General features: G+C 31.9%; 2 protein-coding genes across 4 annotated transcripts; one reads left to right on the top strand and one right to left on the bottom strand.

Moving 5' to 3' along the window:
- Positions 1 to 884: 884 nt before the first annotated feature.
- LOC130825632 (D-xylose-proton symporter-like 2) lies at positions 885 to 11,217 on the top strand. 3 transcript variants are annotated; one of them, XM_057690953.1, is made up of 15 exons: positions 899 to 1,055; positions 1,257 to 1,350; positions 3,896 to 4,025; positions 5,627 to 5,705; positions 5,973 to 6,032; positions 6,117 to 6,183; positions 6,263 to 6,387; positions 6,651 to 6,752; positions 6,899 to 7,267; positions 7,349 to 7,396; positions 7,487 to 7,549; positions 7,874 to 7,954; positions 8,110 to 8,208; positions 10,445 to 10,582; positions 10,751 to 11,217. In XM_057690953.1, the coding sequence occupies exons 2-15, from the start codon at positions 1,302 to 1,304 to the stop codon at positions 10,880 to 10,882; spliced, it is 1,542 nt and encodes a 513-aa protein (XP_057546936.1). In that variant the 5' UTR covers positions 899 to 1,055; positions 1,257 to 1,301; the 3' UTR covers positions 10,883 to 11,217. The 3 variants fall into 3 exon arrangements, with proteins under 3 accessions (XP_057546937.1, XP_057546936.1, XP_057546935.1); XM_057690952.1 differs by having other exon boundaries at positions 901 to 1,055; positions 1,250 to 1,350; XM_057690954.1 differs by lacking the exon at positions 3,896 to 4,025 and having other exon boundaries at positions 885 to 1,055; positions 1,250 to 1,350.
- A 621-nt stretch (positions 11,218 to 11,838) lies between these two features.
- On the bottom strand, positions 11,839 to 13,920 carry LOC130825634 (probable pectate lyase 5). The gene is made up of 4 exons (XM_057690955.1): positions 13,778 to 13,920; positions 12,933 to 13,673; positions 12,579 to 12,717; positions 11,839 to 12,048 (listed from the first exon to the last, which is right to left on the bottom strand). The coding sequence occupies exons 1-4, from the start codon at positions 13,879 to 13,881 to the stop codon at positions 11,839 to 11,841; spliced, it is 1,194 nt and encodes a 397-aa protein (XP_057546938.1). The 5' UTR covers positions 13,882 to 13,920.
- Between the last annotated feature and the right edge of the window lie 5,506 nt (positions 13,921 to 19,426).

Genomic DNA, 19,426 nt, shown 5'->3' with positions numbered 1-19,426 from the left:
ATTTTTGGAATTAAGTTTACTCAAAACTTTTATTTATTTATTTTTTTTGTTGAAATTACTTATTTGTTTCAAATTTTCCAATATGCGATCAAAGTAGCTATTGAATCCTTTTCAAGGGTCCTCAAACGCATATCCAAACTAAGACTCGCACTCAATTAGATTCTGACCCGTCAGACTTGCCAAATCTACTCTAAATATGACTTATTACACAATTCAAATTTAATTTAAAGTTGTTCTAAACTTGTTTGCATAATTATTTAAACTAATTTAGACTTATGTACAACATATAGCTCGCTTTAGGACTAATAAAACATTTAAAATGCAAAAAAGTTTAAATATAAATAATTAAATTAAAACTCATTTGAGACCCGTGATCCATCAGACCAACTTGTCTTTTATGATAGTATCTCATCATGAAACAAATTCATATAATAAGTAAATTTCTCTAATTGATCACTCAAAGATCGTTAATGATCCTCTATAAAGTAAACTTATAAGCGATCACTTAAAAGTTACAAATAATCATTTTAAGATTATAATAAGTGATCATTTTAAAATTATAATATTCACTTTTATTTAATAAATGTACATTGGACAACCAAATAAATATACCTTGAGACCATCTTATTTCAATTAACCAAGAATTTGAATTTATTTGAAATAAATTTGTCTAGCTAAATCATGATTATTTGTAACTAATAAATCACCCTTATATACATGATTTGAGGGAAGAAATTTTGAAATTTTATTTTATTTTCTATATATATATATATATATTTTTTGTCTTTTTATAATGACTTATAAACTATGATTATTGATTAGTAATTTCAAATTAAAATTGGACGCAAACCCAACCCAAAGCTATCGTAGAAGAATTTACTACTCGACTCTAGAAAGTCCTAAACTCCTAATACTATTAGTCTAGAATAATCATTTCCATTTCTATTTCCCTCCAATATCATCAAATTCTCTCTCTCGATCGACTTTTCTAATCTTCAACAATGACGTCTTCCACCATGGATCACAATCGACCTATACTATCTTCTCTCGGAAATGTATGTAATTCTTTCTTTTCATACTTATAATGTAGTCAGTTACTTCAATTTTCTCTCATCCTGCTTAAGTCTGTAATGAATTTGTTCAGAGCTATGAACATGAAGTATTTCTTCGCAGTGTATCCGAATTTAATGATTTCTTCCTTTTTTGTGTTTTTTCATTCTGATTTTTGAATTTTTGTTTGTTTTTCAAGGCTTCAGGTGAATTTGATGTTGAGACATCAACAACAGAGCAGCCGCTTTTAGATGGAACTCATCCTACTGAGAATTACTCTATTCTTTCTTGCGTTTTACCGTGAGTATTGATTTTTTTTTTTGTGTAAACTCATTTTGATTGATTGTGAATTATGGCCAATTAGGTAACACTGATGAATTGTCGAGTTTCGAAAGTGTTGTGCAAAATTTATAAAATTTTGTTTGTTTGTCTGCAAATGCTCTTTTTGATTTTTAATTGATGGTGGTATTTTTGTTTCAGAAAATGAAATTTTAGTTTTTAAAAATTATATATGCCAATTTTCAATGGCGAGTGACTGAGTGGAAAAATCTATGACATCAAATCATACAATGTTTTTTCGTAAACAAACTATGATGGGGCCACACCTTGATGTGTTTAAGGGTTTGTAAGGGGTTCAAGTATTCTGATAGGATGGAAATGGCGTGGGAAAGGGGAAGAAGGGCACAGTTTTGAGAGGGTTTTCTTTTGTGAAATGAGTTTTAAGTATGAATTTGAGAGGATTGGAAGTGGCGTGGAGGGGTGGTAAGCCATAGATATGGGTGGGTTCTTTTTGTAGTGTCTTTGCATAATTGTTTAAGAAAGTAAATAAAAGATAAGATAAACGATAATAGTTTAGCTTCTTGGGTTTAAGTTCAATGCAAAAATGATTCATGAGGGAATTAAAGATCCAAGTTTCCAAGAGCACTTCAAATTTTGCTTAGGGTTATAAATTTTTAGTTTTAACCATGGATAACTTTAAGTCACTTCCAATCATGAAAGAGGAAACACAAGACCAAGGGGCAATGCAAATTGTCTCAGATTTCTGAATGATCCTACTGATTCTCTTTCACATGCCCAAAGGCCCAAAGGCTTTTATGATACAAGCTTATTGATTTTCTAAGACAAAGAAAATGCAATGAAGAAATTCCGATTTTTAACTTCCTAAGACCGGGTCTAACTTTTATACTTAAAAACTTCGAATTAAACTAAGGATCTCGGCTAGAATTTTGTGCTTTACACGTCAATTGTATCATGGACTTGTTTAAAACTTTTTGAAACATGTTGCAACATTTGCTTCACCCTCTTATTTGACTTCTTTAACATATAACAAAACATAAAAGTTATATAAAAATTCATATATTTTTCCTCTACATTTACATTGATGTATTATTTCATTAAAAAAAGAATTGAGGTGAGATATAGAGTAGTAAACACTAAAAGAAAGAAAGTGAAAAGCGACAGACGTTTTATTTGTCAAATACTTTTAACTAAAATAAACTAGGAAATCCTAATTCCTCCAACTAATTGCCATTATATGAGTGGGATTTTAATATTTTTTTGGAAAAATCCACGTGATAATCTTGAGGTATTGGATTTTCACGTGGTAACCAAAGTTTTTTTAAAATCCATGCGGTAGCCCTAAGGTTTACCGAATTAAATCTCTATGACTTTTTTACCCAAAAACGTTTAGAAACCGTCTATTAGTAGGGGTTACCATGTTTCTGAGACTCATACATTGAAAACCATGCCAAATATCACATTTCCCCTAATTTTCTAACCCAAGTTCCCCAATTTCTTTAATTTTTAAACCCCTATTTCCCCAATTTTTCAAAGTTTGACAACAAATTTCAAGCATTTAATTTTTGGTGGATGAATTTTTAAAGTTTCTGGTCAATTTTGTTTGGTTTACCCAAGAATTTCGTTTGGTTTAGCAAGCAATAAAGGTGAGTAACTTTAATTTAGAGGAGTTTGGGAAATTTGTTGTCACACATTGAGAAATTGGAGAATTAGGGGTTGGGAAATTAGAGGAATTGAGAAATTAGAGTTAGGAAATTAGGGAAAACGTGATGATGATTTTCGATGTTTGAATCTCAAAAACATGGCAATTGTTACAGATAGACAGTTTCCAAATGTTTTTTCGATAAAAAGGTCATGGAGGTTTAATTGGATAAACCTCGGGATTAACGCGTGGATTTTAAAAAAACTTTGGCTACCATGTGGAAAATACAATACCTTAGGGTTATCACGTGGAATTTCCTTTTTTTTTTAATTATGAGTTGGTTGAAAAAACATAAAACGAAAATTTGGTGCTTTTTAAAGTGTGACCTCTGTGGTCTTATAACTATGACTTATCACACTGTTCAAAGTTCCCTTGGACCTTAATTGTATGCGAATATATGACACAAAATTCTGTTATGTAAGATGTTGGATTTCTGTAAACGTATATTTTTGTAATGTCTTATTCATAATAATTTTATTGTCGTGCACTTCTCAAAAATCAAAATATATTTTACAAAGTTCATTTATTTTATTTTAATTCTCCTTGAGTTGTCTTGTTGATGTTCAATATTTGTGCCAATTCAAAGGTTTGGTCTTGATGTTGAAATGATCCATTGAAAGTGTGTGTGAGTAGCAATTGACATCAAACCCTCCAAAATTTGCATGAGAGAATAGTATCTTCTATTCACTATTATTGTCTTATTTATTTTTTGCATATTTGTTAATGCACATATTTAATCCTAAATATCTTAAATTGTGTACATAGAAAAGTTATAAAAAGTTTATAAAATTTGCATTGAGATAAATCAAATAAGATTCTACTTTCTACATTTTAACTTATAAATAGGAAAAGTCAAAGAAAAGGGTACCTTTTGGGGAGGTTATGGTGGTTATACGATGGTTGGTGTAAACCATGGAGTTTCTGCAAAACACCAAGAACCTCGGGGTGGCCCCCCGGCGGTGCCTCCGACGACGAAGTAAGTATCCACATATCAGTTATATGGTTCAGAAGTGTAGTTTAGAGATTTAAAATTTAATATTGCCTTAGAAAGGAAAAATATTAGTCTCCTTTTACTTACCCCTAAAAAGGTGCATGTATAGCGAGACTTTAGGTTTAACCTATCAGTAAGTCTTGTATGAGATCATCTCACCATGAAACAAAATTATATAATTAGCTTATTTTTTTAATTGATTACTTTGATATTGTAAGTGATCACTCTAAGGTTATAATTGATGACTCTAAGACTATAAAAAGTGATCACTTTAAGATAGTAAGTGTACATTGACTCAGCCTATAAAGATGGTCTTACTACATTATCATCTCATTTAAGAATTTGTGTTAACCTAGTGGGTCTTTTTAGTGGACTTAAACCATATAAAATATGGGCTCATATTTTATATACTAACAAAATCAAATACATATTAAGAGTAATTGATGAATGATATTGAAAATCAAATAAGACAACAATATTGAATAGTATAAATTATAAAAGAACCTTTTAGCAATATATGTATACTTGCCCATTGAAATAGAATTCCCTTCTCCATCGCAAGGTAAGTCTTGATGTGGTCAAATAATTTAAAGCTGCTGCCTGCTATATTAATGAGAATGATGTGACAAGGATCATTATGGTTTTTTTGAGTTAGTGATCCATATTCATGACTCAAAATCAGGAGGGACATGTTTATTTGCCCATCTTTAGTGTCTTCTTGTCCAATACAGCTCTAATAGTTGGCTATCATGATTTCACATACACTGATCTGCATTTTAGAGGATTTGAAATGGACACACTTACATTTTTCAAACTGCATCATTTCTTGCCCTTTAAATACTCCAAAGGGAAGCTAGTGCACTGCTATTGGCACACCATCATTTTTTTAGGTTGTGAACATATAGTCCTTTCATCCTTTGATCATTTTGCAATATCATTTAAATGTTTATATTTTTATTAAAAACCTAGCTTCCCATGTAACTTTTTATTCAATCCGGAAAACCTTAACAGGTGATGGGTTGATTCTTGCTACACAAATTACCCATTGGAATGCCTCCATAGTACCATTATTGGAAACGCTTCATGCCAAATTTTACTTAGCATATAGAGGAGCTTGGTATGATCTAGAGGATGATAACTTATTCCGCAGCAGATACATTGCTCTTAAATAATGAATGCATAACTAGACTTGATATTGAACAACCTCTAAACTATGACACTTTCATTGTAGGAAATTAAGATTTTGTTACAAATGTTAGTTTAGTACTTGAAATTATTTGAGCTGACTCATCTTTGAATTTTTTATACATACAGAAGGTGTTATGTCTTAGTGAGCAGTACAATTGAATATATGATGTTTCCTCTTTTCATGTCTACACTCTACATGGGTTGTGTTGTGATCCAAACTTGAGATTTTTTAGTTTCTTTGTTAGCTAAATATATGGATTTCTAAGTCAATATATTACTTTGAGTAGTTAGCATGCTAAACAATTGAAAATTTTTGGTGTGCTGATGATCATAAATAACTTCATTCACATATACAATGCTTATGTAGTAATATGGATTTCTTTTTTTCTTTTTTGCAGTTTTTTATTTCCAGCTCTTGGAGGACTACTTTTTGGTTATGATATTGGCGCTACTTCATCTGCCTCAGTTTCACTTCAGGTATGACTTGTGAGGTTTTTATGAAAGGGTTTTTATCTGTTTTGTTCATATGCACATAACTGATTGCTAGCGATTTCAAGTTCAAGGAATATACCTTGGGCATATTGTGTAATTCTGCATTATATAGACAGCCTTTTGCTTTTCTCTGAAAATATGTATTTGCTTTCTCTATTGGATTTCTGTTGCTCCTGCTCCCTTTTTAAGCTATGCAGAAGATAAATTAGGAATTTACTTTCTGCAATTAAACCTCATTTTTTTCTGGTGCAGTCACCAACTCTTAGTGGAACAACATGGTATGACTTGACTCCTGTTGAAGTTGGCCTTATAGTGAGTTCTCAACTCTTAATTCATAATTCATAATTCTTAAGTTGGCCTTATAGTCACCAACTGTATATGATTGGTCATTTGCAGAGCAGTGGCTCATTGTATGGAGCTCTAATCGGATCTGTCTTGGCCTTTAATGTTGCTGATTTCCTTGGTTTGTACTTTTGCATAAGCCATGTTATGCTTAGGTCTTCTTTCTATAATTTATGTGATGTTTAGAGTATACTTTATAGGGAGGAGGAAAGAGTTGATTGCAGCTAGCATAATCTATCTTGTCGGGGCTCTAATTACAGCAACAGGATCCAACTTCGTGATCATGATGATTGGACGCTTTATATATGGCATTGGGATTGGACTGGTATTTATCGCATTACTCATTTTCTGTGTTAGCTTGCATTCAAGAGTGTGATGTTTTCCATGTTCAATCACATGAATTTAATTAGTACTTGTCTCTTTCTCTGCTTAGCCTCGCTCTCTTATAGTTTATTTTGTTGTTTTGGGGGAGTGGTCTTTTTCCTGAATAAGGATTATTAGCTTTTCATAAGTACGCTGCTTAGATTGTTCTTTCTTTGAAATACATGGAGGTGTCTTCACTTCTGTAATCTAATGTGATTCTCATAGGCGATGCATGCTGCACCAATGTACATTTCTGAGACTGCTCCTTCTGATGTAAGAGGACGATTAATCTCTCTGAAAGAGTTTTTCATAATTATCGGCATGGTTGTAAGTGTTCAGCTTCAATTCTTTTGCAATTGATTCATTTTAAGAACATCATGCATCATTTTCCATCTAGACACTTGATCTCTAATTTTTTCTCAACCTTACAAAAGTCTCTACTTTAGTCTTGCAACGTTGCTTATTATTTGCAGATTGGTTATGCTATTGGAAGCCTCTTAGTGGATGTTATCGCTGGTTGGCGCTATATGTATGGCTTGAGTTCACCCATATCAGTTCTTATGGCAATTGGGATGTGGTGGCTTCCAGATTCCCCTAGATGGCTACTTTTGTGTGCTATACAAAAAAAGGGAGACGAGCAAGAATTAAGGGAGAATTCCATTTTTTGCATGTGCCGCCTTAGAGGCCAATCTTTCCGTGATACGGCTGCCCAGCAAGTTGATGAGATCATAGCTGAACTCTCTCTTACTGGTGAATTGAATGATGTGTCTACAATTGAAATGTTTAGAGGCAAATACTTGAAAGCTTTGTATATCGGTTGCGGTTTAGTTTTATTTCAGCAAGTAGGATTCCTTTCTCGTGATTGTTGTACATGAAGCTAGCGTAGTTTCAAATGTGGTGACATATTTTATCTTAACAATTAGATTACAGGTCAACCAAGTGTGTTGTATTATGCTGCCTCAATCTTGCAGGTAAACCGTTTGAGATGTATATTTTCAGTAGCTTGAGGACCTATTTTTCTATTCGGGGAGCTGTTTTATTGATAATTAACTATGCTACAGAGTGCAGGTTTTTCTGCAGCATCTGATGCAACGAGGGTCTCAATTCTTCTTGGCTTTTTTAAGGTAGATAGATATATGTCAGTTTTGATACGGAAGCTTGTCTTCCTTTCAAAATTATGTCTTCAAATGGATGTTAATGTTCCTTGTTCCATGAACATTTATGTTATTCCTGTGAGATTAAGCCTCATCTCTAGGAACTGTTCCCGAGCATGTCTTATTGCTCATAAATACGATTTTTCTATGTCATTAAGTGTTATAACCAACTAATCTTGTTACAGGAGTTGTATTTAATGAGAAAGATGGCTTGCATAACTTCTAATGGTTTTTTTTTTTGGTGCACTTCATGTGAAAACTCTTGGCTGATAGTTTGAGATCTTCTAATTGCAGCTGATTATGACTGGAATTGCTGTTTCGATTGTTGATCAGCTTGGAAGAAGACCTTTATTACTTGGCGGTGTATCTGGGATGGTAATCCTTTCCCCTCTTCTTTTAATGTTATTGCATGCATACGTTGCTTGTATGCTTATTACATGTATGAACCTACTGGATGGTACCATTGTATATGATTGCTAAACGTTTTTTGCTATTATTTCCAAAGGCTATATAAAGTATCCATATTGCAGGTATTGTCCTTATCGTTTCTTGGAGCTTATTACACTTTCCTAGGTGATGCACCGGCTTTAGCTGTTGTTGGTTTACTCCTGTATGTTGGTTGTTATCAGGTTAGGCCAGTTATCATGATTTGAAGTTCAAAATGGTATATGTAAAAATAAGAATCCCTTTTACATGATTTGTCATTATATAGAGTTGTAGGATCTTTAAGGAAATTACTTGGAAGTTCGAAGTAAAGTTTATGTAGAGTAATAATCCTCTAATCCTATCTGATGGAACCAAATTTCATGAGGCCATGATCTTTTCCAAGGTTCACGAAAATACCAAGATTCTAGACCTTTTATCTCGTATCTATTAGAGTCCCCTCATATATGTGAGTTGTGAAGAGCAAAATTAGAATTCAAGCATACCTACCTTCTAATCTGTTTGGAGCCATTAAAGTTCAGGAAGCATATGTTTCTTTTAATTTGTATAGTCAGTTGCCTTATCTCTTGTCCATCCAACACTAACAACAATGTCAGAGTGTTAATCCCAATCTATTGGGATCGATGGTCGTCCACATGAATTCATGTTCTCCATTCATTCCGATTTGTTACCATCTCAATTTGTACGTTTAGATCTTTCATATCCTTTTCCTTTTCTGTCCCCCAAGTCATCTTCGGTCTTTCTTACCCTCTTTATAAGTTTATAGAGCTCTAACTTTTTATATTTCTTTCCGATTTACTAACACCTCGTCTTTTCACATGTCCAAACCATCTAAACGATTCTTTTTCTACTTTTCCTCAATATTTGCAACTCCTAAACCCTATCTTATATCTTCATTTGAATTTTATCCATCAAGGTATGTCCACTCATCCATTGAAGCATTCACATTACCGCAACTCCAATCTTTTTACTATGATTATTTTAAAAACACAACATTTCAATCCATATAGTAGCACTAATCTAATAACTGTTCGATAAAATATGTTCTTTAACTTTAAGGGCACATCTAAATCACATAATATTCAAGTAGCCGCTCTCCAATTTTGTCGCTTACATCCCACACTTAGTTTTATGCTTCACATCTGGTCAGATTTCTCCACAACTATGAAATATGAATTCAAGGTATTTGAAGTATCTAATTGGAGCGATCTCTTTCTCTTCTAGTTTTATATTGTCTCTCATTATCTCGTTTTTGCTAAAGTTATACTCCATGTACTTTGTCTTACTCTGACTTAATTTTAAACCTTGTGACTCCAACTCTTGTCTCCATCGTTCTAACTTAGTATTTTTCCCTCCCTTGTATTATCTATCAAAATAATTTCATCAGTGAACAACATGCACTAAGGCACGTCTTCTTGTATCGTTCAAGTTATCTCATCTAGAACCCATGCAAAAAAAAAAAAGCCTACGGTCGAGCCTTGATGAAGGGCAATTGTGATTGGAAAATGTTATGTTGCCCCTCCGCATGTCCTAACATTCGTCTTTACTTTTCCATACATATCTAGCACTATGTTAATGTATTTCTTGGAATTACCTTTCTTTGTCATTGCGACCAAAGTACTTTTGGTACCCTATCGTATGCTTTTTCTAAGACAATAAAAATCATGTGCAAGTTTCTTTTTCTAACCCTATAGTACTTCATTTTTCGTTTCATAAGATTAATTACCATTATAGATCTTCCTGGATAAATCCGAATTAGTTCTTTGATTTAGTGGTACTTCTCCTCATACGTATTTTTATCATTCTTTTTTATAACTTCATGGTATAGCTCGTGAGTTTTATTCCTCGATTGTTGAAGCAAGCTTAGACATCTTCTTTTGTCTTATAAATAGGCATTAGCGTACTTCCCCAGTCATTGGACATCTTGTTCGTCCTTCAAATTTTGTTGAATAGATCAGTTAGCCAAGTCACTTTAATTGTCCCTAGGCATCTACATACATCAATACGTGTATCATCTTACCCAACCTCTTTCTTTAGCTTCATTTTCTTCAAAGCTCCATCCACTTTTAATCTATGTGTTGTTCACATAAATTCTCTGTTTTCATCTAATAGAGTTGTTGTGTCCCATACAACATTTTCTTGTTCTCCATTAAATAGCTCATCAAAATACATCCTCAATCAATCCTTGATGTTTTCGTCTCGAACTAGAATATTCTTGACTCTTGTTTATCCAATTAACTTAAAAGAAATCTTGAAGACTCCTTAGGTTACATGGCGTATTTGATAGAATGAATTCGTGAACACCAATGAACTCCCTTAGGTTACATGGCGTTTCTGATAGATATTGCTGTCACATCCAACATCTTCATGTAAACTTCTCGTCAACTAAAATTTAGCTCACACTGTTATTGTACTTTGCAGTTATCATTTGGTCCGATTAGTTGGCTGATGATTTCAGAAATTCTCCCTTTGCGAGTGAGAGGAAGAGGATCAAGTTTAGCTATGTTAGTGAATTTTGGGGCAAATGCCCTTGTTACTTTTGCTTTTTCTCCATTACAGGTATCTCCCTCATCCACTCTTTGCTTCAGTTTCTGGTCATTTGCAAAATGAAAACAATCCTTGTATTCAATTCATGTTCCTATCTTCGAATTCTAAATCATATTTTTCAATATCGTATTTTCGAATTCTAGATCATATTTTACTATTCACCTGGTTTATTCATTGCAGGATCTCCTTGGAGCGGGAGATGTGTTCTTAATGTTCGGTGTAATAACCTTCCTGTCTCTTATATTCATATACTTTATAGTACCCGAGACCAAAGGGCTGACTCTTGAAGAAATTGAGGCCAAGATACTGTAAATTCTCACTCAACAACCAACTTAACCATTCTTATAGGGTCCATAAGTGTTGGATAGCAATATAGTTGAGATGAAGCTCACACAACTTGATCGGGCAGCTCAAGATTCTTGAAACTTGTTCAGGAAAGCCCACATAGAAGTACCAAAGCCATCCTCGCTCACCTTCTACAGCATGATCTCGTTTACGCGTAAAACGTAAGAGGAGGATTAATTCGTCAAACAATGCACTGAACGGGAATGTAAAATCGAAAATGACATTAGATTGTTTGTTTGGATACTTCCCCAAAATTAACAAACCTGCAGCTAATATATAGCAATTAAAATTTTCTTTTTTTATTTATACTAGTATATTACCAAATATCTATCTTTAAAAACCTCGCACTTTCTATTTGAAGCTAAATCAAAGCGACGGAGAAGTATAGATTAAGTGAAAAACAAAAATAAAAAGTAATTGATGAAAAATAATTGATGAATAGTGTCAAGAAAACGGGACACATAGACCGAGATGTGGGGAGTATTTGTGTGCTAGCTTCTCATAACTTTTGTTATGCAAAGATTTTTGATGGTAGGGTTGATGTTTTAGCCACACCCAACTTCCCACTTGTAGGACCTTTCGGTAAGCTTCTATAAGAGGAACTGAGAGATTATCTTTTTGAGAGATGTTTTTCAGGTTTAGTTCATTAAAGCTTAATGTCTATTTTTATTTTATATTTTTCTTCATGGATCGATTCAATTAGAGATGAAATCAGAGATGATCTTTCAAAGAGAATATCTCACAAGAACTTATGTTATTATATAGCAGAATAGCATTAATTTGGACTTGATATGATCATATGAATCAATCTTGTCTTGCTAAATTGCACACTAAGTTTTAAGGTATTCAAAACAAATGCCTAGAGAATAAATATTCAGATAAAATAATTAGTTGATCAAATATTGGTTTTGTATGCTCTCTAGCTAGCATTTGAGGACACCAGCATTCTTTGTGATAGAAGCTACAAGAGAAGCCGGTCGCACGACTAAGCTCATCGCGGTTGCGTAAGGTGAGACGGAGACACTTCCGGTCCCAGACTCTACAAAATGTGCCCCATTCAGAAAAAGATCTTCTTGTGATCTCCAATTCCATTTCTTCCATTCTGTTTCAAGTGCACTCTCCCTTTTAGTTACCTGTTACAAAGTCATATTCCAAGTCATTTGCTCTCATTTGTTCTGTTAGTTGTTGGAAAATAAATTACAGGTGGTTCTACATCGAAGAAGTTAAGAGAGAGTGACTAACATATAAATTTGATGGGATTCTCGTTTTATCACCCATTGGTTTTCACAAACACAAATTCCTGTGAGAGATGGTTTCTTTGAGAGACCATCTCTAATTGATCAGTTTATTATCATTTTTTAATTTAATTAAGCTTTAATGGGTTGGGCCTGAGAGTCGTCTCTCAACAGGAGACTGGCAGTCTGACAAATTCTTACATGAGACCGTTTCATTTTGAGGCACGTGCTATATACGGGTTAAGTAGCCTAACTTAATATAAATTATTAGTATATGGGCTTTCTTGTTTTGGCCTCGTCTCTCCAAGAGACGGTCTCTCACAAGAGTAGCTCATTGGTTTTAGGATAAAACCTCTATATCTATGTATACAGTCAATTCTTCTCTTGTGTGGGTACTAGAGCATAAGTTTAGGATGAATGAAGATCACCTCTTTAGTCAAGCGATTATCCGGAGCCAAAAATCTGTTGCCTTGGCTGTTTATAGTTGGTCCCGCACTTCCTCCAATGGCATACATTTTCCATTGGGTGAAGTCATTATTTACCACATGAAAATACCCATGTCTACACCTACACATCAAATATTATATTTAACATGTAAATAGATTTTTAAAAAGAATCATAAATAGATTCCAACAACTAAAATTAATCATGAGTTTATTTTGCAAATGGTTGTTAGATGAAATTATAGGCTGATTCGATTGGCTAAAAATATTGGTTGATTTGCTAGCAATAAGCTAAAAGGCGATAAAATCATTATACAAACAAATGTATGAGATATTTACCTTGGCATTCTTTGAACAAGTCCCTCTCCAAAATGATTAAATGCAATGGTAACTTGCATGTTCTTGTCTTGTATATATTTATCATTATGCCCCAAAAGCATGACCTTGTTATGATGCATCATATAGTTGTTTGATATGGTTATGGCAGTCGAGCCACGTATGGCATCGATCAAGCCATCATGGCATCTCGATAGCGAGCAATGATCAATCCATATATGGCTAGACGAGATGATAGAGATTCCATCCCCATCCGATCTGTTTCTCCAACCATAATGTGTAGGGGTGTACCTCACATAACCATTTTTTCCTTTCTTACAATTATGTATGTGGATGTTATGTATGATAATGTTATTTACATAATGTATGAGTATGCATGGCCCATTAGCAATATGTACATTAGCTCCTCTTCCATCTAGGGTTTTGAATGAATTGATTATCAACTCTTTTTTAAGCTTAATTTCCATATCTTTAGAAAAAACTATCCATAATGGTTCTTGTTGTATGACCCCATACCTTAATGTACCTATTTTAGGGTTTATAGCATCATCACTAGAATCTTGTACCACATAAATTTTACCCGTTTTACCACCTATAGCATTTTTACCAAAGCCGATAGCACAATCTGCTAATCGTTGGCGATTTTTCTCCCAACTCTCGTCACATCTCCAACAATCGTCGATTGGATTTCCTGTCATACATGAGGGGACTACCCAATTCCTCCTAGATGATACATTAATAGCCCTAAAAATCAATTAAAAAAACAATTAGTCTAAATATTGCTAGTAATATAATTTATAATTTCAAAAGCACAAAAATTAAATGATGGGATATATTTAATATCATACTCTTGCACTTCTTGAACTACTAATTGAGGATTAAGAACAAGTGATGTGTGAATAAACATGGGAAAAGATAGCACAGTCAACAACAAAAGAAACAAGAAATGCATTGCCCTTGTTAAGTTGTTTTTTACCACTACTGATAACAAAATGATTATTAAAAAAAAACTTAATTAGGGAGGCATAAAAGAATTTCATGAGCTTTATATAGGGGTTTATATAGTAGGTGAATGTAAATTATATATACTACCTCAAATATATTATTTACTCTATAACACTACTATTTTTATAAAGATGGATCATACTTTCTTTTATTCAGACTATGTGTTTTATTTAATTTTGCACATTTATCAATGCATATATTCAATTGCGTATATATAAAAATTATAAAAATTTGATGAATTAAATAAAATCTTACTTGATTATATTTTAAGTTATGATTAAAAATTAAATTTAAGTAAAAAGTGTGAATGAATAATACTATAAAGTGTCGAAAAAATATTTTGCGTCAATTACATTACAAGTCATGTGACATTCATGTGGTTACATTTCATAGACAATTTAGTATGGGTTCAATAAATTCAGCTGAATCTATTTTACATACAAAAAAACACAATTATATAGAATAATTAAAAAGAATAAGCTAATTAAAAAATTTCAAAATACCCTTTGGAAATTTTAATTTTCAAAATAAGCGTTTTTGTATCCGAGCCTAAGGTCAGGTATATTCATTATTATTAACAGCGAACAAAGAACTAACAGCGAACATACTTTGTTTTAATTTCTTTTGTCATTTCCAACGTTATGACATTATTTCCCTTTTGTTCTCTGTTAGTAACAGTGAAAAAAATAATTTTGACTTTTTTTAACCACATTCTTTGTTCGCTGTTAGTAACAGCGAACATACCCGACCTCAGCTTTGGCCTGAAGATGCTTATTTTAGAAATTAAAATTTTCCGAATGTTATTTTGATTTTGATAATAAGCTTATTTTTGTTTTGATAATAAGCTTATTTTTGTTGATCTTTCAATCATATGCAGATAGCTTTCTTACTTTTCACATTAATTGGTTTCTTTTGCCAATCAATTGTTCTATTGCTTTTTTTTGTGCTTTTAATCTTAATTATTGCTATTGGTTGAATTGAAATATTGAAAATTAAACTGAAACTAAAACTAAAGGCTCAGCTAATAACCCATTTTAATTAATAATTTTTTTCATATAAAATACACTTCATGGTTGGTGAACATCATATAAAATACATTCTCTAGTTAGAACTAAAGATCCATACAAAGTACATTTCACACTTAACATAGTTGAATGTTGGAGGATGATCCATATATTATCCTCCCTCCCTACCTAAGTGATTACACCATTTGCAATTGACAAAAGTATTAAAAATTGATAGAAATCATTAAATGTCAAACTATGATTAAAAGTAAGAGAAAATTAAAAAAAAAAAAGTTGAATAAGAGACTTTAAAAAAGTAGTGGGCACACAATCTAAATTAAAATATTGTAATGTTCAAGGGACAGACTAAATGAAAAAGTGTATTGATCTCTTATGCCTTATACTTCTTCTGTTCCACTATACTTTCTATATTTGACTTTTTACGTAATCTAATGTATTTTTTTTTATCATTTATGCATTTAAATACACACGTTTAAAATTTATAAAAAAGTTAATATTATGAAAATTTTTGATTAAATGATTCAAACAGATTCACTTGACTTTTCTTACACATTAACCAAAATAAATAAAATAAACTTAAATGATAAATAATATCAATAATTATAATATAGCAAATATTTCATAACAGAAGAAGTATAAGCAAAGCACTTTTTGACTAAAACTCTTTGACCATTTCTAATTGCTTCACAAATTTTCTTAGCACACCCATGTTCATATGGCATTCCTTTGAAGATGATAAAAAAATTCCTTTGAGCCCAACTTGGCTTAAATCATTCTTTCTTACTCATGTCTCTACTACATCAATGGAATTTAAAATTTTGAAATGAATAAGAAAAAAGTATAAAATAGTTAATAAATAAGCAACTTTCAACTTTATTTTCCAAACTAAGTAGTTTTTGTCCAGAGCAGAGATTCGACTTGTTCGCTGTTAGTAATAGCGAACAAATAAGCTTGGTCAAAAAAAGTCAAGGTCTTTGTTCGCTGTAAGTAACAACGAATAAAGATTTTGACTGTTTTTGACCAAACTTCTTTGTTCACTGTTAGTAATAGCGAACATTTACGGCCCTAAAATCAGCTGCTGCATTCTTTTTTCCCTCATTTCCCCTAATTTTCAAAACCCTAAAAATTAAACGACACTTTCCTTCCAAATTCCACCATTAAAAAGCTTAATTCTTTCAATTCTTCAAATTCTCTCCCAACTTAATACATTTATAGTGTTCTGTCATTGTTTTTGGATTGATTTAAGGTAAAATTTTTCTTCAATTTATGCGTTATTTTTTTAATTTTAGGGTTTTTGTAATGTTCTTATCTTCTTACAAATGTAGGTTCCACACTTACAAATCACTTCAATCCTTCAGATCCTCTTTCAATTTAAGGTCATCCTTAGCTAATTAAGGTACTTGAATGTTGATTTCACTATTTATTTTTGTAATTTTTGTTGATAGTTGTCTAATTAAGCTGCAAACTAAAGTCACTTGTTTTATAGTTATTTCATAATTGATTTTGAATTGCTGTGAATGTTGTTGGTATATACATGTTTCATAAGTCGATGAATGTTGTTGTTATAAGCTGCAATGTAATTAAATATACTTGGTTTATACACGTTTAATTTATGGTGAATAGCTAGAGACATCGAACAAAGTCATGGTAAATAGTTACAAACATGGAAACTATCAAAACTAAACGGTTGTTGCACATGTAGATTTAGGTTCAAGCATCACAAAGAACTCCAACATCATAGAGAATATTAACTTAAAAACACAATCAACACACTGATCTCCTTGATCAACAATATAAACTACCTCTTTTGTTTCACAATGATCTTTCACTCTTTCACACTTTCGATCAACATACTTTCCATTAACTTAAAAACACAATCAACACCTACAAATGCAAACGTAGAGATGGAACCTTCAAAACATTAAATTTTGATTCCCTAACAGTTCATAGAAACATAAAGCTTCCTCTACTTAACTATAAAACTAAATCACAAATATTCCTCTACAGTAGTTGAGATGGATCCAGCAACTCCAGGCCCTCACGATCATAATGTGCTCACTATGAAGGCAAGTCACAGGAGTAGTGTACTATGGGATGTCTAGGTTGGTTTAGCTCATATTTATTGAATGAATTACCTTAGTTGTAATGATTTCGGGTGATTATAGTATATACTATCTTTGCTCTTAGGTCTCCGACACAGACACTATATACACTAGGCATCCTGACTCTGTTCTATGGGAGATTGACGCACGGATCATTCCTTACATACAGCGAGTGAGGTTGTATGACTTCCACCTCGTCGCTTATGGGAGAGTGGATCGTGCGATGATCACGGCTCTTGTCGAGCGCTGGCGTCAAGAGACGCACACCTTCCACCTTTCATTGGGTGAGGCTACTATCACTCTCTTAGATGTAGTTGTACTCACACGGCATCCTGACGTTCATTTGGAGGAGATTGATGTGACGTACCCCCATGAGGGAGCGGGGTCATCATAAAGGAGTAGGGTCATCTCAATATCAATCACCTCCTCTCCCTGATCGTCATACAACCGCCTCTTACAGTTAGAAAGGGTGGACGAGGGTGATGAGCACTAGTTTTATGTATAGGTGTACATACGATTGTATTTTGAACATTTGAAGAATATTGACATTTGTACATATTTTGTTATATATGTATATGTATTTAATATTTATTATGTTTATTATATACCTAATGTTTTATTTATTTACATTTGTATACATTTGTTATATATGTATATAAGTATATAGGTATATTTATATATTTAAATTTGTATACAATAGTTATATATGTATATAAGTATATATGTATATTATATTGATTTGTTATATGTGTGTGTGTGTGTTATAAGTATGTATGCGTATTATAACTTATAAGTATATATTATATTGATATGTAATTTTAAATATAAAAAAAAGAAAAAAAATAGCTTCAATTAGTTGTTCGCTATTACTAACAGCGAACAAAGATGTTAGGTAAAAAAAAGGTCAAAATCTTTGTTCGTTGTAAGTAATAGCGAACTAAGGCCTTAATTTTTTTTTGATCAAGCTTCTCTGTTTACTGTTAGTAATAACGAACAAGCCAAATCTCTGCTCTGGGAAAAAACTGCTTAGTCTGAAAAATAAAATGAAAACTTACTTGTATATTGACTTTTTTATATTGTTTTGCTTATTCATTTCAAATTTTCATGGAATTTGACCACAATTAACACAACTCTCCTAGAATCAAATGACCCCATCATTCAAATAAACACCACCATTTTCTCCCAAGTAACCTCCAACCTTTGCCACAAAAGTCAAAGGGTTTTTCTTTCCAATTTGACACATGGGTACAATTTCTTTAGAAATTGAATCCAGTTAAAGTAAATACTTCAAAAGTTATATTTTCATTATTATTATGTGAAAGAATCAACTCAACAAAAAGTTTAAACTGATAGTTGAGACTTATAATATATTATATACTCCAACACATTATACTCCATAAAAAAATTAAATTTATTAAAATCAATGTTCTTGTTTCTTGTTTCTTGTTTGTCCTCACCTTTTTTACATAAATCTTTCCGATTTGCCCCTCTCGCCTTCAAATAACTCAATTTCCTTTTCTATCTAAAAATCACTAACATCCAACATCATAACTGATTATTTGTTTAACTATTATATAAAATTGTTAATCGCATGTTGTAATAAGTCATATGTTAAATAATTATTTGTCATTGTTATTTATTTTTTAATTAATTAGTTTATTATTATTGTTATAGTTAATTAATATTTAATATTTAATTATGGGCATTATATGTTTTATTTGTATAGTCTCTTAGTTATTTATTATTGTTCAATTAATTAATATTTTTATTTTATTTTTTTATAGTTATGTAGATTTATGGCTATAATCATGGTAGATGCAAAATTCTTTAGATGTTTATTGTGTGGGAATAGTTGTAGGCTTATTAGAGGCAATCTTCAAGAGCAGTGTGTTAGGTTTAGTGAGTGAGTTTTAGAAACAAACTCCCACACATTTCCTGAATAATAATTTTAGTTAATTTTTCTATAATAATACCAATTTTTAATTAAATATGAATAACATCAACAGGAGATTTTTTCTAGAATAATAGAAACTTTAGTTTATTAACTAATTTACTAATTTTTTGTCATACAATCTCCTATAGTTTGATTTTTAACATATTAGGGATATTCTAGTAAAACACCTTTTTTAGTTTGTACTTTCTCTGTTCCACTATACTTGCTATATTTGATTTTTTACGCAATTTAATGTATTATTTTGATCATTTATATATTGAACTGTATTCATTCAAAAATTATAAAAAGTTAATATTATTAAAGTATGCGATTAGACGATTCAACAAGATTCCAATTGACTATATTTTTTTTATTCCCTCTGTTTCTTTTGTTTGTCCACTTTACTTTTTTTACGTATTTCAACGCAAATTT

The sequence above is a fragment of the Amaranthus tricolor genome, chromosome 10 (genome assembly GCF_026212465.1).
Source record: "Amaranthus tricolor cultivar Red isolate AtriRed21 chromosome 10, ASM2621246v1, whole genome shotgun sequence".
Classification (NCBI taxonomy): Eukaryota; Viridiplantae; Streptophyta; class Magnoliopsida; order Caryophyllales; family Amaranthaceae; genus Amaranthus; species Amaranthus tricolor.
This window is presented reverse-complemented; position numbering and strand designations above follow the sequence as displayed.

Bases quoted from the DNA above. Each gene is read 5' to 3' on its own strand.
- LOC130825634 (XM_057690955.1), bottom strand. From the start codon at position 13,881: ATGCATTTCTTGTTTCTTTTGTTGTTGACTGTGCTATCTTTTCCCATG. The intron at 12,718-12,932 runs GTAAATATCTCA...TTTGATGTGTAG, and splicing joins CTTGTTCAAAGAATGCCAAG to GTGTAGACATGGGTATTTTC. The intron at 12,049-12,578 runs GTGATCTTCATT...ACTTTGTAACAG, and splicing joins ATAATCGCTTGACTAAAGAG to GTAACTAAAAGGGAGAGTGC.
- LOC130825632 (XM_057690953.1), top strand. From the start codon at position 1,302: ATGGAACTCATCCTACTGAGAATTACTCTATTCTTTCTTGCGTTTTAC. The intron at 4,026-5,626 runs GTAAGTATCCAC...TCTTTTTTGCAG, and splicing joins GCGGTGCCTCCGACGACGAA to TTTTTTATTTCCAGCTCTTG. The intron at 6,388-6,650 runs GTATTTATCGCA...TGATTCTCATAG, and splicing joins ATGGCATTGGGATTGGACTG to GCGATGCATGCTGCACCAAT.